The sequence below is a fragment of the Artibeus jamaicensis genome, unplaced genomic scaffold (assembly GCF_021234435.1).
Source record: "Artibeus jamaicensis isolate MK-2021 breed Jamaican fruit bat unplaced genomic scaffold, CSHL_Jam_final scaffold_1964, whole genome shotgun sequence".
NCBI classification, from domain to species: Eukaryota; Metazoa; Chordata; class Mammalia; order Chiroptera; family Phyllostomidae; genus Artibeus; species Artibeus jamaicensis.
In genome coordinates, this window is record NW_026522030.1 from 44,420,041 (window position 1) to 44,435,282 (window position 15,242).

The 15,242-nt window shown below is 39.4% G+C and overlaps 1 protein-coding gene across 1 annotated transcript in view; it reads left to right on the forward strand.

Annotated features, from left to right (window-relative positions):
- The first annotated feature begins 593 nt into the window (after positions 1-593).
- The window catches only part of UHRF2 (ubiquitin like with PHD and ring finger domains 2), a 98,481-nt gene continuing 83,832 nt past the window's right edge, over positions 594-15,242 (forward strand). The window contains exons 1-2 of the mRNA XM_037156748.2: positions 594-1,076; positions 6,912-7,145. Of these exons, the coding sequence (XP_037012643.1) occupies positions 924-1,076; positions 6,912-7,145 (387 nt within the window). The 5' untranslated portion in view covers positions 594-923. The remainder of the gene's footprint in view (positions 1,077-6,911; positions 7,146-15,242) is intronic.

Here is a 15,242-nt window from a genome sequence, read left to right on the forward strand (position 1 = left end):
TGAGCGCCCGGAGCCACGCAGGCCTGGAGCCTCCGTCTCGGCCCAGCGGCGGGAAACTCCCGGAAGCGGTTTCCTACTGAAAGTAGCTTTTGGGCCTATCGGTAAACAAGTTGGCGAAGCAGAAGGGTCCCCGGAGCCTTTCCAGGACCGCCAAACCCGTCAGGCCGCATGGCGGGTGATGTCCTTGTGAGCGTGATAGAGCGAGCTCATTTCCTTATGTGCTTTCTCAGAAATTTAGGCCGCGGCCACCCGCATTCCAGTTTTCATGATCATATAAGTGCACGTCACAGTTTCTTATTTTTGGTGTGTTTTTGAAACCAAAGAACTGTAGTCGCTCGCCCCCAGAGTGCCAAAACAAAGACAAAAACGGCAACCCGTGTGGGTGGCCTCGTAACCGCTCAAAATCCGAAGGCGAGAGGGCGTGTCAAAAATCCAGGTGCAAGCAAGGAGGAACTAACGGCTCTGGGCATCCCCGCCCCTCTGCCCCGCCCACTTCTACCCGCCCATTTAGTTCGCTGCGGTCCACAGTCACTTCCCCGGCCGCTTCCTCTTTAAGGCGGAGCCCGATGTGAATCTCGCGAGATCCGGATTGGCGCCGTGACCTCCATGTGGGAGCTAGAGCTCTATAAGTAAACACTCCGCGCTGTGCAGTCAAGGTTTCTTCCTATTTGTGAGGCGGTGGCTGTAGCAGCGGCGTCTCAAACTAGTTCCGGTTTCCTTTCGTTTTGAGCTCCGCTGCGCGGGTGCGCGGTTTAGGAGTCGCGGCCGCCTGTGGGGCCCGGCGTCTAGTCGCTCTTCTTCGCTTGTGCACGCGCTCGCCCGCCGGCCGCGGAGAGCGGGGAAGCGGCGCGGGCCAAGTGGGGCGCGGCGCCCTAAGCGCAGGGGGAGACAAAGCAGAGCCGGCCCCCTTTCCCGGCTCCAACATGTGGATCCAGGTTCGCACCATCGACGGCGCCCAAACGCGCACCATTGAGGACGTGTCTCGCAAAGCCACAATTGAGGAGCTGCGCGAGCGGGTGTGGGCTCTGTTCGACGTGCGGCCCGAGTACCAGCGCCTCTTCTACCGGGGCAAGCAGGTGAGGCGTGCCCACCGCAGTCCTCGAGAAGCCCGGGGCGAGGGCAGCGGGGCGCCCTTAGGACGCGTGGGCTGGGCGGGGCGAAGGGCTTGCAGAGCGCACCTGGCTCCACTTGGAGTGGGCAGCCCGCGAGACTCAAAGTGTGGCCTGGCCCCGATGAGGTGGGGCCCACAGCAGCAGGGTTCCTTCCAGCCCCGAGTGCAGGTGCGCGTCACAGGGTTGTAAGTGGGGACGCCTAGAACACTGAGACCTCGTCTCCCTTTTACAGTGCGGCGGCAGCCGCAGGCACAGTCGGCCAGAGCGCGTGGGTTCCTGCGCTTCCCGCGCTCGTCCGGGTCTGGGGCCCCTGGAGGGCGGGGAGGGCAGCGGGCTGTGGCGGCCATGCCACAGTGCAGGTGGGGAGGGCCGGCGGCCCCGGCTAACGGCTCTCATCGCTTCCGTAGCCCTTTCGCGCTCTGGCTCCCAAGTAGGAGAGGAGGAAACTTACACACTGAACACAAGAACCGTAGCCCTGCCTCCTCAGTGTGGAAGGGATTTGTAAACTATGAAAGATTCGCAGGGTTTCTCGAACTTCCAGAGTTTCTCGTCCTCACCCTCTCTCTTCCAGAATTGAAATCTGTCGTGGGGATGATTAGAGACCTGGGCTGAAGGAGCTATTGATGTAACCCAGGGCCGTGTTTAATTAAAGTGCCCGGTATAGGCCGTAGGGGTTGTTCCTGGAAGAGAAAAGAATATAAAGGACTGTTTTGCTCCTCTTACTAATAGTCCCCTCACCGAAGTTTTTTTATCACTGCAACTGGAGCATAGCCAGCGGTATTTACTTGAAGGCTGAAAGTGTTTTTGGCGGTGAAGGTATCTGTGGGCGTCTCTCTCTGGCAGTTGTATGGTATGGCCATGCACTGTAGGTTTTTCCTATCCCACAAGTCTCTTGGTCTACGCCCACAGACCCAGACCCATCCTACTTTTCTTGTCTTTTTTAAAAAATGTGATCCACTAAAAAAGTTGGCATCCTCCCGTTGATAAACCACAGTTTGGCTCCAATCCTGTGGTTTGAAATAAATGTAGCTCTCTTGGATTTAATGGTAGCCGTTTTCTACAACCACAAAGGATTTGAAAGGAATATTTTTCTATCCTTAAGATGCTTACTCCTCTAAAACTGTCCAGACATTTCAGTAACAAGATTACACTGAGAATAAAGTGAGCCAGAGATGTTTTAATGTGTTTTTAAATAAATGTTATAACATCTTTGATGTTTTTTGCAGCCAGTTTATATTGATCTTTTAGTGTTTGACTTGTAATAAAACAGGTGTTCAAATTTAGTTGTAAACTTTGTTTATGAAATAATTGTATAAAACACTACATAGATTTATATTGCTATACTGCCAGTGGCTGATAACTGAATATAACCAATCTTCTGAATTTCATTTTTACATGAACGCCTGGGGTACTTGGGTGACTTGAGCACTAGTAATAGAAATGAAACATGAGTAGTATTCCTGGGCAACACCCCTAAAGTCTTATTATCTTTGGTGTGTATCAGAATCACGTGTGAATATTTTATTATAGATGCTCAGTTCACCCCAAAATTGCAAGTAGTTGAATTTAACAAGACCCCATGGGAGATTCTGATGAACACCAGAGTTAGAAAGTGAAAGTTGAAGGATAGTCAATTTCCTACTAGTTTCATACTACTCAAAGTATGGTCCCTGTATTAGCAGGACCACCGGCATTAATTTCACCTGGGAGCCTCGTGCTGGACCTACTGAATTAGAAATCTGTATGTTAACGAGGACCCCCGGTGATCTGTATGCAAATTAAATTTAAGAAGCTTTGTAATTGACCCCACTTTTTTTTTTGAGGGTCAAAATGGAGAGTATAATTTGGGGTTGTTAAGTTCTGGTTAGAGCAGGGTAACCTTATTTGGATATTTTTTTGGGGGGGGGTTGAGTTTGAAGCACCCTGAGCATCGTTTTTGTTTTTTAAAGAAGTTGTGTTGATGGATATCTAAATCTTTTGAGAATCCAGAGCTTTTCCAACTTTGAAAAGATTCTCTCCACTCCTTTCATTCTTTCCTGTGTACCACTTAGAGATAAGCTTAGCATAGATGGTACATATCAGAGCTGAAGAAAAACTGAGTAGTTAGTTACCTTTGCCTATGGACTCTGTCTTTTTACACAGAAAACAAAGTAAAAGTATTTGCCTATTTGTTAAATTTTTGTTTATTGAATTAAAGGAAGAAACATCAGTATGTTGTTCCACTTAGTTTTATGCACATAGATTGAACTCACAGCCTTGGCATATGGGGACTGCGCTCTAACCAACTGAGTTACCCAGCCAGGGCAAAGTGTTTGCCTATTCAAAGGGGCGTGTGTGTTACGTATTGCATATATTATATATGAGAGGTACATGAAAGTTGCTAACTTAATCTTCTCCATCTGTATGCTTATCATTAGCCTCTTATTAATGACTTACCCACTGCCTGCTCAGTCACTGCCACTTGTATTTGCTTCCTAGTTTCCCCTTGCATTACTCTTAATGATCCTTTCTGTTACCTCAATTTCTTTCTTCAACCCAATAAAAATTCAAGAGTGCAGCCTGGCAAAACAGAAAATTCTGGGACCATTCCTGCCTCTCTAGAATTGTAAATGTTGTGGCTGCATCTGCTAGGGTGGCAGTTCTCAAACATTTTCACCTGTGAGACGTTGATGGCCTGTATGCCTGAAACACATAGGTGTTTGTAATTTCTAAGTAACCCAATCTCTCTCTCCCTGTTCAGAGCATAATTTAAGTGACAGGTGACCTTTTTATTTTCACTTGTGTAATAAAAGTTTGCACTTCATTAAATTTGGGAGAACTTCAGTACTTTTCAAGTAACAGGTCATTCCAACATTCTTCACAACTCTTCACAATGGCTTAGCTGTGTGGAACTTGCTGTGCAGTGGACAATCACTGTTTTAGGAACACTGGAAGGGCATCTATGAGTTAGGGAAGGGAGTGGATAATGTGGGTAAAAGTGGCTATCATAATAAACATGAATAATTGGAAAGGTCATTATAACGTTAATGAGAGTCTAACTTCTGTTATAGGGCCTCATTCCTTGAAATGCTTAGTGTTTGACTTCACTCAGACACTGCTTTTCCTTTCACACCAAGTGTCCTTTGAAGCACCTTGAATTTACTGACAGTTGGTTGAAACTAGTTGGAGTTGAGTATAAGAACACCCTCAAGATCCCTTTAAACTCCTATGCCTCAAAATTTCACTGCAAAACTGTTTATGGAAACATGTTGTATTTCCAGTTATTTTACCACTTTAACAGCTCTCTTCATTTTGGTGAATGCCCTACTAATTTGCATGCTCTATGCTATTAGAGAGTTTATTTTTATTTTCGACTTTAAACACTTCCATTTTCTATAGTTGTCATAATATGTGATAGCTGTATGTTGAATCAAGTTGTGTTTTTTCACCTCCAAAATTAGTGTATTGTTTCTTTTTTTTTTTTTTTTTTTGGCAAGGAAGTCTCTTGGAGAATGTCAGAATGAAGGTGTGAAAGTATAGTTTTTTGTTCCTTGAGTTTTTTCCCCCGGAGTCCAGGATTAGAAGTTCTTGTTTATCTTTTAATATAAGTAATATAGGGGGGGCTTCATCCCCCTCAAAAACACCCAAATTATCTTCAACAGGATGGGCCCCTTGTAGTACAACTAGGTGAGTGTTTTAGGAACCCATCTATATCAGTGCACCGGCTTGCACTGTTGTGAGAGGCTATGTTTGGCTTTAGTGAATTTTTTTTTGAAGACTCAAAAGTGTACCTGCTCATACTGAGCTGAGTGTTCAGTTTTTGAGTAAAAATAGCATGACCCCTGTGCCCCACCCTCCCTATTCACCTGACCTTGCCCTGAGCAACATTTTTTTTCCTCAAAGGGAAACATTTGGGCAGTGTGGAAGGGGTGAAACAAAAAAATGGCAAAAGCACTAAAATCGATGAGTTCAAGAATTGTGTTGAGCAGTGGGAAAACTGTTTCGATAGGTGTATTGTATTAAATGGGGAGTACTTTGACCCTGTAGCTCACTGAATTGCATGCTGGCCTATGAACCAAAGGGCCATCGGTTCAATTCCAAGTCACAGCAAATGCCTGGGTTGTGGGTCAGGTCCCCATTAGGGGGCACGTGAGAGGCAACCACACATTGATGTTTCTCTCCCTCTCTCCTTCCTCTCTCTAAAAATAATAAAATTTTTTAAAACGGAGGGGACTTTGAAGGTGACTAAAGTTTAAACATATAAAAATAAATATACATTTTTTAAATAAATAAGTTTCATTTTAGGGGGGTGGGTCCCACCTTGCATTAACTTTGCCATCCCTATAAAGGCGTATCTGTTTACCGACTTTGGAAAACTTTGTTGGAAAACTCCTTATGTTTATTTGGAATAAGCATATTAACTAACCTATGAGATAGTGTCTAATTTAATTCACCCACTGAGAAATTTATGAATTTCTTGATTCCTTTTTTAAACAGTTGCCAACACTTCCAAGGTATAGGATTGTGCTAGCTGTGTTCTTGGACCACCATTCAAGGATAGACTTTCATTCTTTGACTTCTCAAACATGGTCTTATTGTGATAGTTGCAGATGGTGATATTACACACAAAAGGGAAAAACGACCAGTTAAATTGGTAATGTTTCTGGGGAAATGACAGTTCTAATCTTGAAGGAGTTTCATTTTCTTATTGTATCATAGTGAAATGGCCAACTGAATTTTATAAAGAAACAAAATGGAAACTTAGTTTCCTAGGGCTTCGTAACAAAGTATCAAAACTTAGGTGGCTTAAAAACCACAGAAATTTTTGTCTCAGAGTTGTGGAAGGCTCTAAGTCTGAAATCAAGGGGCCAGCAGGGCCCTGCTCTCTCTGGTAGCTCTAGGGAAGAATCTTCCCTGTTTCCTTGAGTTTGCTGTCAATCTTTGGTGTTCCTTGGATTGTCAGCGCATAGCTCCAGTCACATGGCTGTTTCATCCCTGTGTGCCTTTGCATCTGTCTGTCCAAATTTCAAATTTGTATTAGAATACCAATCATGATAGGTTAGGGCCCACCAGTGTGACCTAGTTTTAACTTAATTACCTCTGAAAAGACCCTGTTTACAAATGCCACATTCTGAGATACCTGGGATTAGGACATCAAATATTTGGGCAGAGTAGGAGGGGATGGATACCATTCAGTGTACTATAGAGACCTTGTCAAACTATGGGTAAGTTGCAAGATAATTTATTCACTATTCATCCTGGAAGACTTCATGGTACAACTAATAACCTTTAGAAATGGATGGAATTAGAGAACTTAAGGCAAGTGGAATAGCATGAACAAGAATTGTAATTCTTACTTGAATGATTTTTTAAAAAAATTTCTAGCAGTCTTCAGAAAGATGAAATGCTTAACTCAATGTCTTTATGAACACAAGATCATAAACCAACTCATTTTCAAAATTCACCTTTTATTTCTTGCAGTAGATTCAGGTACTGTTCATTGAAATAAAACTTTGTGAGAAATCTAGAGTTTTTCTGCTTAAGTGGTGAGGTAACAAGAGCAGTGATTTTTTTTTTTTTTTAATCTCAGTGACTATCAGTGTACCCTGTAGCTAATGTGGAATGATGTTTAATTTATTGACATTTTGAGAGGATATTGATAACAGAGGCCATAAAGCAATAGGACTGGTTTCATGATCACTACTAATTGCAGTGTTGTGAATTTTATTTTAATAATTTGGCTAGGACCTTTGGGTAACTAAAGATACAGAAGGATCAAGTTTTGAGAGAAATATTTTGATCTTTTTCTTTTATTTTTAGTTGGAAAATGGATATACTTTATTTGACTATGATGTTGGACTGAATGATATAATTCAGCTACTAGTTCGCCCAGACCCTGATCTTCCTAGCACATCTAAACAGACTGATGTACAGGCCAAACCTTATTCTAATACTCCACCTAAAGTGAAGAAAGCACCAAGGGTGGGATCTTCCAGTCAGCCATCTACATCAGCTCGTGATTTTCTCATTGATCCTGGCATTGGACTATATAAGGTATGTTTTCTTCAGAATTCTTATTAGCTGTGAGAGTACAGATGTCTGTTCTCTCAGGATATTGTGAACAAGTACATTGATTGCCATTTGAAAGTAAAGGGCTGTTGATACTTTTTAAAATCTTTTCAAAGATAGTAAAATATAGCCCTGGCTGGTGTGGCTCAGTGAACTCAGGGGTCACTGGTTCGATTCCCAGTCAGGGCACATGCCTGGGTTGTAGGCCGGGTCCCTGGTTGGGGATGTGTGAGAGGCAACTGATCGATGTCTCTCTCCCTCTCTTCCTCCCTCCCTGCCTCCCTCTCTCCCTCCCTCCCTCCCTCTCTCCCTTCCTCTCTCTCTAAAACTAAATAAATAAAATCTTTTACTAAAAAAATTGTAAAATACATAAGTGAATGTGTAAAATGTATATGTACACTTTAAAGCATAATATACCTGTGTAATTCCACCATGGCTAAGGAGTAGAATGATGCCAGTTCCTTTTTAAGACCTCCTGTGAGCCCCTACCAGAACACATCTCCCTCTTTTTCAGAACTTGAAAGGAACTTGTTCTTTTATGGTAATTTTCTTGTTTTTCTGTAGTGTTACTAATGTACGTATCTCTAAACAGTATGTTTTGTTTTGCTTGTATTTGGGTTTTATATAATGAAATTCTGCTTTTTCTCAACTTTGAGGGATTTTCATGCATTAAGCTTTATTTTTCACTTATGTTATTTCACTTTGTTAACACATCACAATATATTTAATCTGTTTATGAGCTATTTGCACTGTTCCATTTTCAGTTATTTTAAATAATTCTGCTTTAAATTGGTCCGAAGGTTGTTAAGCTAATAATTCTGCTTTGAACCTTCTGTATGTGTCTTGATGCACGTGTTCAAGAATTTCTCTAGGAATTTAATTTATAAATGGAAGTGCAGGTCATTTACTCATGGAACAAACTGCTCTTTATTCCATTGGTATGTTTGCCTGTCCCTGTGGCCATACTGTTTTAAGTACTATAGCAGTGTTTTGTTACCTCCCTTTTCTTCATCTCCAAATTTAATATCCCTTCAAGGGTGTCTTAATTTTGGGATTTTAACACTTGCATGTTAAAATTTTAAAATTAGTTTGTCAAAACTCTACAGATAAATAACGTGGGGTTTTGATGGGGGTTGTATGTAGATCAGCTGAGAGAATTGACATCATTACAATAATTTAGTCCTTCATTCATGAACATGAACAATATCTCCACTAATCTAGATCTTTGATATCTTTATTATTTTTCTCTTTATATATGTTTTGATTTCTAATAGCTTTCTTTTTTATGCTATTATAAATGGATATCTTTTAAAAGTGTGATGTATATGTTAATGTATAGAAATGGAATTGATTTATTTATTGACCTCTGTATTCAGGAACTTTTTCAAATTCTAATAAATTTGGTAGAAATAATCAAATGACAGTTTTGCTTCATCCTTTCCTATCCTTGTAACACTTTTTAAAATTTTTATTAGTTGAGATAAATTGGGACCAAGACTCAATTTTTCAGAGAATTTTCAAGGTTAAAAATTAAAATTGGTAGATGAAGTGAATTATTTCAGAAAATGAAGATGATTTTGGATCTATGAAAAAATGCAAACAGATCCATAAATATGGAAAGAATCAAGAATACTGGCAAAGAGCTATATACCTCAAAAGTACTTGATTCGGGTGGCTACATTGATGAGTTGCTTTAAACTTATGAAGAATGGGTCATTATAATGTTACCTAATTTTTTTTTTATTGTTCAAGTACAGTTGTGTTCATTTGCACCCCACCTCGGCCCCCCACCCCACCCATCCCCAACTCCCACTCTCGAACCTACCCCTTTTGACTTTGTCCATGTGGCCTTTATACATGTTCCTTGATGAACCTTTCCCTATGTTCCCCCATTATTCCCCTCTCCCGTCCCCTCCGGTTATGGTAAGTTTGTTCTTTAATTCACTGATCCTGGTTATATTAGCTTGCTTGTTTGTTTTGTTCATTAGGTTTCACTTATAGGTGAGATCATATGGTATTTGTCTTTCATTGCCTCATTTATTTCACTTAGCATAATGCTCTTCAGTTCCATCCCACAACATAAAAAAATGGGAGGCTCCCCCCTTTTTAAAAAAATTAATTTAGTGTCACACTGATAAATACATAACAAAAAGCACACCAGTATTACTACATATTGATGTAAAGCCTGTTATATTTAGCAAATAAAATTGTCACAGCGTATTAAAAGAACATACTGTCTTGATCATGTATGGTTTGTTGAAGCAGGATAATTTATTATTATAATGTATTTTAATATAAATCATATTAATAAACCAAAGAAAATAAATTATCTTATCTGAAATGTTTTCTAAAAACATCTAAGTACAAATTTAAATTTATTTCTGATTTTTAAAAATCTTTGGTAAGAGGAACAGATGGAATAAATGAATATTTTTAAACCACACCCAGCATTGTGTTTAATGGTGGGGAAAAGCCAGAAGCATTTCTATTAAATGTGGGAACCAGACAAGGAAGCCAATAAATGCTGCTATTGTTTAACATCTTTCTAAGGTATGAGATAATACAGATAAACAGGAGAACAATAAAGTGTGAATATGGAGAAGGCAAAGTTACTACTTATGGATACCTGAAAAGGCTGAGACAATAAACATTGGAGCATTATGAGCGATCAATAAGGTGGCGATATAAAATACCAGTAGCTTCCTTTGCTATAATCATTTAGTAAAAGAGAGAAATATTGCAATAACAAAACAGTTTGGGAATTAATTTACATAATATGGGCAAGATATAAATTAAAACAGTACTTTAAGTAGTTCCCACAAAAATCAGACAGGGCCATTAATATTGAAAGCCCACTTGCCATATTGTTTTGTATATCACTCATCGATTTCATCCCTCTTCAGTTATCAATATCTTCTACATATATTTTTTCACATTATTACTTTTAAATAACTTGTTATTTTAGAACAATTTAGATTTATAGCATAGTTGGAAAGATACTAGTTTCCATGTTTCCTATGCCCAGTTGCCCAAATTTTATTAACATCTTACATTAATATGGTACATTTGTTATAATTAATGAACCATATATACTTAGCTTTTACTTCATATCCTTTTTCTGTTCCAGAATTCCATCTAGGATACCATATTACATTTACATTAGTGTTATACTAAATAGTTGTCACATCTTCATAGGCTCCTCTTGACTGTGACAGTTTCTCAGACTGGTTTTGATGGATAACACAGTTTTGAGGTGTACTGGTCAGGTATTTTGTAAAATGTCCTTCTGTTAATATTTGTCCATTGTTTTCCTCATCATTAGACTGGATTTAAATATTTTGGGGAGGAAGAACATAGAGATAAAGTGATATTTTCATTGTATCATGTCTAGGGGCATGTACTATCAACATTCTATTTGCTAATTATAACTTAGGTTTTACATCAATAGTAACTTATCACTGTGAACTTTAGTTTCCTGGCTGATGTAGTGTTTGTCAGGTTTCTTCACTATGAAGTTACTCTCCCACCCCCATCCCCTGCACCCCTTTTCATACTATATGTAACCTTTGAGATGAAGTCACTATTTGGAGTCACAAAGTGGATAGATCAGTACTTCACTTCCTTGAGGGCAGGTTATCTACAAAAATTATTGGGAATTATTCCACATGGGAGACTGGTCTCTTCTGCTTCATTTATTTAGTCAGTCATTTATTTACATTAGTATGGATCTTTTTTCCTGTGTCCCTATGACAAGCCCTCATTCTTGTGGGGTTTGTTTTTGTTTTTGTTAAAGCACTTTCTAGTACTACAAGACCACCAGGCTCATTTTGTGTATTTCCTGCTCTAGTCCTGGAGTAATCAACCATATCTCCAAGCCTTGTTTCCTTAATTGGAGAATGGTATTAGAAACCAAGGCAGACTCCAGAGTATACTCCTTGCTAGGGGAGTCATTACTTATAGGGCACTTAGCTGACAGAGCAAGGAAATATATGTATGTATAGTAACTCTTGTATATCCATATGTCAATATTTATGTAACCATCTGTGTTTATATTAATCTTTTTACTTTTTATTTTTAATCTTACACTATTTTTAACTTTGGTTAAGGGCAGCAGTTTAGAAGCCAGTACTTTTGACTTGATTTGTTTTGGATAGTGAAGATATGAATTTGTTCTCTCAGGAAGGCCAGTTTATGTATCTACAGATCAGAGATTAATCAAGGTTAAGCAGTTTTGGTCAATTTAAGTTCTTTCTGTTTAACACACTTCTCAATACCCTGTCATATCCCCTTCCCCAAATCTAATTTAGAAGTGCATTATGAAAAACTACTTCCCTCACCACATCCTTGCTCTTTATTTCCAGTGTTAGTGCTTTGGCTGTCAACTATTTCTGGCACCTAACTTTCCTTTTTAACATTTCTTATATTTTCTAATAATAAGTAGCAAAGATGTTAAGGACTTTACCTTTGTCATTAGACTTGGTTTCAAATTCCAATACAGCGGTTTCTGAGTTTTACAAACTTGGTCAGTAAATTTTACATTGTTTCTCCTTCTTCATTTAGAAACACATTTGTGGGCACTTAAATTCTCAAAAGGCTACTGTGTTTTGTAAATACATTTAGCTAAAGGTGCATTTAACCTTTTTTGTTAGTTCAAGAGTCACACAGACTTATGTATTTCCTCTTTTTTGGTGAAGCTCAGTAATTGTCATAGGTATTTGAAATTTGGACTAGTGACTTTTTTTAAGTCTGGAAGTGCTTGTTTCTGGATACTTCATTCATTGAATGAATATTCGAATATGTAGTATATATGTATACTAGGTATTAGAAATAGAGGGGTAAGCAAATGATATTACCCCCTGCCTTTGTGGAATTTTATTAGATATTTATTTTTAGCTAACCTGAAAATGCTGAGAAGCTGCTACTTAAAAAAAAATGATTTTAGAGAGACAGAGGAATTGGGGGGTAGGGGAGAGAGACATTGTTGTTCCATTTGTTTATGCATTCATTGGTTGATTCTTGTCTATGCCCTGACTGGGGATCATACCTGCAACCTTGGCATATCCAGATGGTGCTCTAACCAACTGAGCTACCTGCCCAGGGTAAGCTGATACTTTTTAATTGATTTATTTTGAATTTGCTTTAATTTTGTCTGTTATCCTTAGAGTAGGTCTCTGTATAGTAAATATATTAACATTTCATTAAGTTGTTTCTAGCACTTAAAAATTGGGAGGCTTTTCCCCCCCATTTATCTTGAATTCTTATGTATGTCACTTTTGCTTTGCAAAGATTTTCCTTTTATAAACATAGAGCTTTCTGTAAGTAAAAAATTTTTATGGTTGAGCAAACAAATTTTGGGGCTTTTTCTTCCATTTGCATAAAATTGTCTTTGGACCTCATAATAGGTAAGTACAAAAAGAATTTTCTAATCAGCATTAGGTAAACACTAAACAATACATTAAGATGAAATTTTAATCTGAAGTTATAATCTAATATTGTTCTTTTGCTATTTGGTAACTTAGAGCAACATTGGTCAGTTTCAGATGTCTTTTCATATATCGTAAGGAACTAAATATCACTTCATCTTTGGAGAGGTTGTTGAACATTGTGCAGAGGTTGGGTCCACTCATTCCTATTGTATAACACAAATTGACTGACACTGACTTTAGAAAGTAATTTATTTCTCTGAAACAAGGTGGACTTTTGAGATGTAAATTTATTTTAAGTTTGTCTTTTGGATGTAGGGTTTTGTATGACTCATTAGATCCTACTTTGAAATGACTATCATCATTGCCTAAATATCTATACTGATGATAGTAAGCTTTTAGGATAGTAAGCTTTTTTTCTAGTTATGTGTGTGGCACTGCTGACCGTCTTACATGTTTTCTTACACTCATTATACAAAACAAAAAGGGAAAGTACTAATAATTACCACTAAGTAAAAAATTATGATATCTTATAGTATTTCCTGACTTTTATCTCCAGAACAACTCTGCTTCTTGATATTTAACCTTTTTTAGTATGAAACTTAACTGACAATTAAAAAAAAGTAGGGCTTAATGAAATATTATGAAATCAATGACCATAAACACTACACAAACTAAGAAAGAGAATAATTTTCCTCAGGAATGTCACGTGTGCCCTCTATTGATTATAACTCCTTCCCTGTTACAACTATCCAAACTTCTATGGTAATCATTTCTTTGCTTTTTATAAACTCTATCCTATTAACCATTTAAAAACTTCTTAAGAACCTTACATATACACAATGGAATTCAGTGCAGCAGAAAGAGTGAGCTCCTACCCTTTGCAACAGCATGGATGGAACTGGAAAGCATTATGCTGAGTGAAACAAGCCAGGGGTTGAAAGACAAATACCATATGATCTCACCTTTAACAGGAAGCTAAACAACAAAACAAACAAGCAAAATATAACCAAAGACACTGAAATAGAGACCAGTTGGACAGTGACCAGAGGAGAGGGAATTTCAGGGGAAAGGGGGAAGGATTTACAGGAACAAGTATAAAGGACACAGGGACAACAACTAAGGGAGGGGGGTGGAAATGGGAGGGAGGTGGGGAAAACTGGGGGTGGGCTGGGATGGGATGGGCTGGGCTGGGATGGGCTGGGATGGGATGGGAGTAAAAGACAGAAAACTGTACTTGAAAAACAATTAAATGAAAAAATAAATCAAAACTTCTTAAGAACTTTTAACTTGTGTGTGCATCCTGATTTTGCTCTTTGTAAACTTCATGTAAATGGAACTATATTACATTTTGATTTCTAAGTGAAGAAATAGGGTATATAATCAGAATCAAGGTCAGAGTTGGAGAAACCTTTATCATCTTAGCTCCCACTTTTAGCTGTGTTATTTCCTGAGGGCAACTATATTCTACTTATGAACCTCATTGGAAAATAAGAATAACGTTATAATTTTAAAGGAGATAATGTACATAACAGTAAACTGCTAATGTGTTTACTAAGCGGAGTATGGCAGTGAGGTGATACTGAGTTTTAATGAGTCTTAGCATTGAACATATTGATACTTCATGGAAGGAGGCAGTTCATTTGTGCCTACTATGTGCTGCTAAATTGGCACATCATTTGCATTTTGTCACCTGAACTATAATAACACTGCCGTTAGGTAGCCGAGGTGGCTAAGAAAGGACCCAGAGCCAGAAAAGTCCAATTACAGGCTTTTTTTCCAGGTGGGACACTGTGGTGGCAGAGCCACGGGAGAAGGTAGAAGGGCTTTTAAGGTTGTAGCAGACCCCCAGGGGAAGGTGAGTCACCCCAGGGTGAGCTGCTGATCTGCTCCAGGTGTCCTGGGTATCTGATCAGAGAGGGCTGATTCTTTAGAAAGCTTGGAGGAGAGGGCAGGGGGCAGTGCGGGTTCAACTGGCTTCCAGCAGGATGCCACTGGCTGTGCCTCAGTTGCTCCTGATGTGGGGAATCTCGTGGTCAGGTATTTAGTGAGTGACGTGTACCTTCTTTGTTCCAGCATAGGTGATGGCTTAGGTCCATGTCCCAGTACATTCTAATCACCCAGGCTCTTTTCTGTTTTTTGTGGGGAAAAGGGGTTGTCAAATTTCTTCTATAAGTACATCAGTGCTGACAAGGATCATATCTAGGAGTCGAGCCTGGGCCTGTACGGGATTCCAATCCTGCCAGTAGAGGATTGTTCCGACTTGTGTTTTGAGCTGGTCTAATCTGGAAGATATAAACTTTATTAGCAGGTTAAATAGGCATGGGCCAAATAGGAGCAGAAGTAGTGTCATGAGTAGGAGGCCTAAGAAGGGAAATAACTAGGTCATATTGGGAAGCCATGAAGTGGAGTCCCAAAAGGAGGTGGAGGTCCTGATCTTAGGTGCAGACTCCAGAATACTTTGAATGTTCTGCTAGACTTGCCCTGATTTGTTTATATAAAAACAATACTCTTATTTAAGGTACAGGCATGTTCCTCCTGCCAAGGCAGTGAGGAGGTAGGTCAAGGGCCCTCCTGTTTTGTAAAGCTACCCCTACTAGGGAGTATTGCTGTTCCTGGAGTGCAGGTAGGGTTTCTCCCATCTTCGTGATTCAGCTGT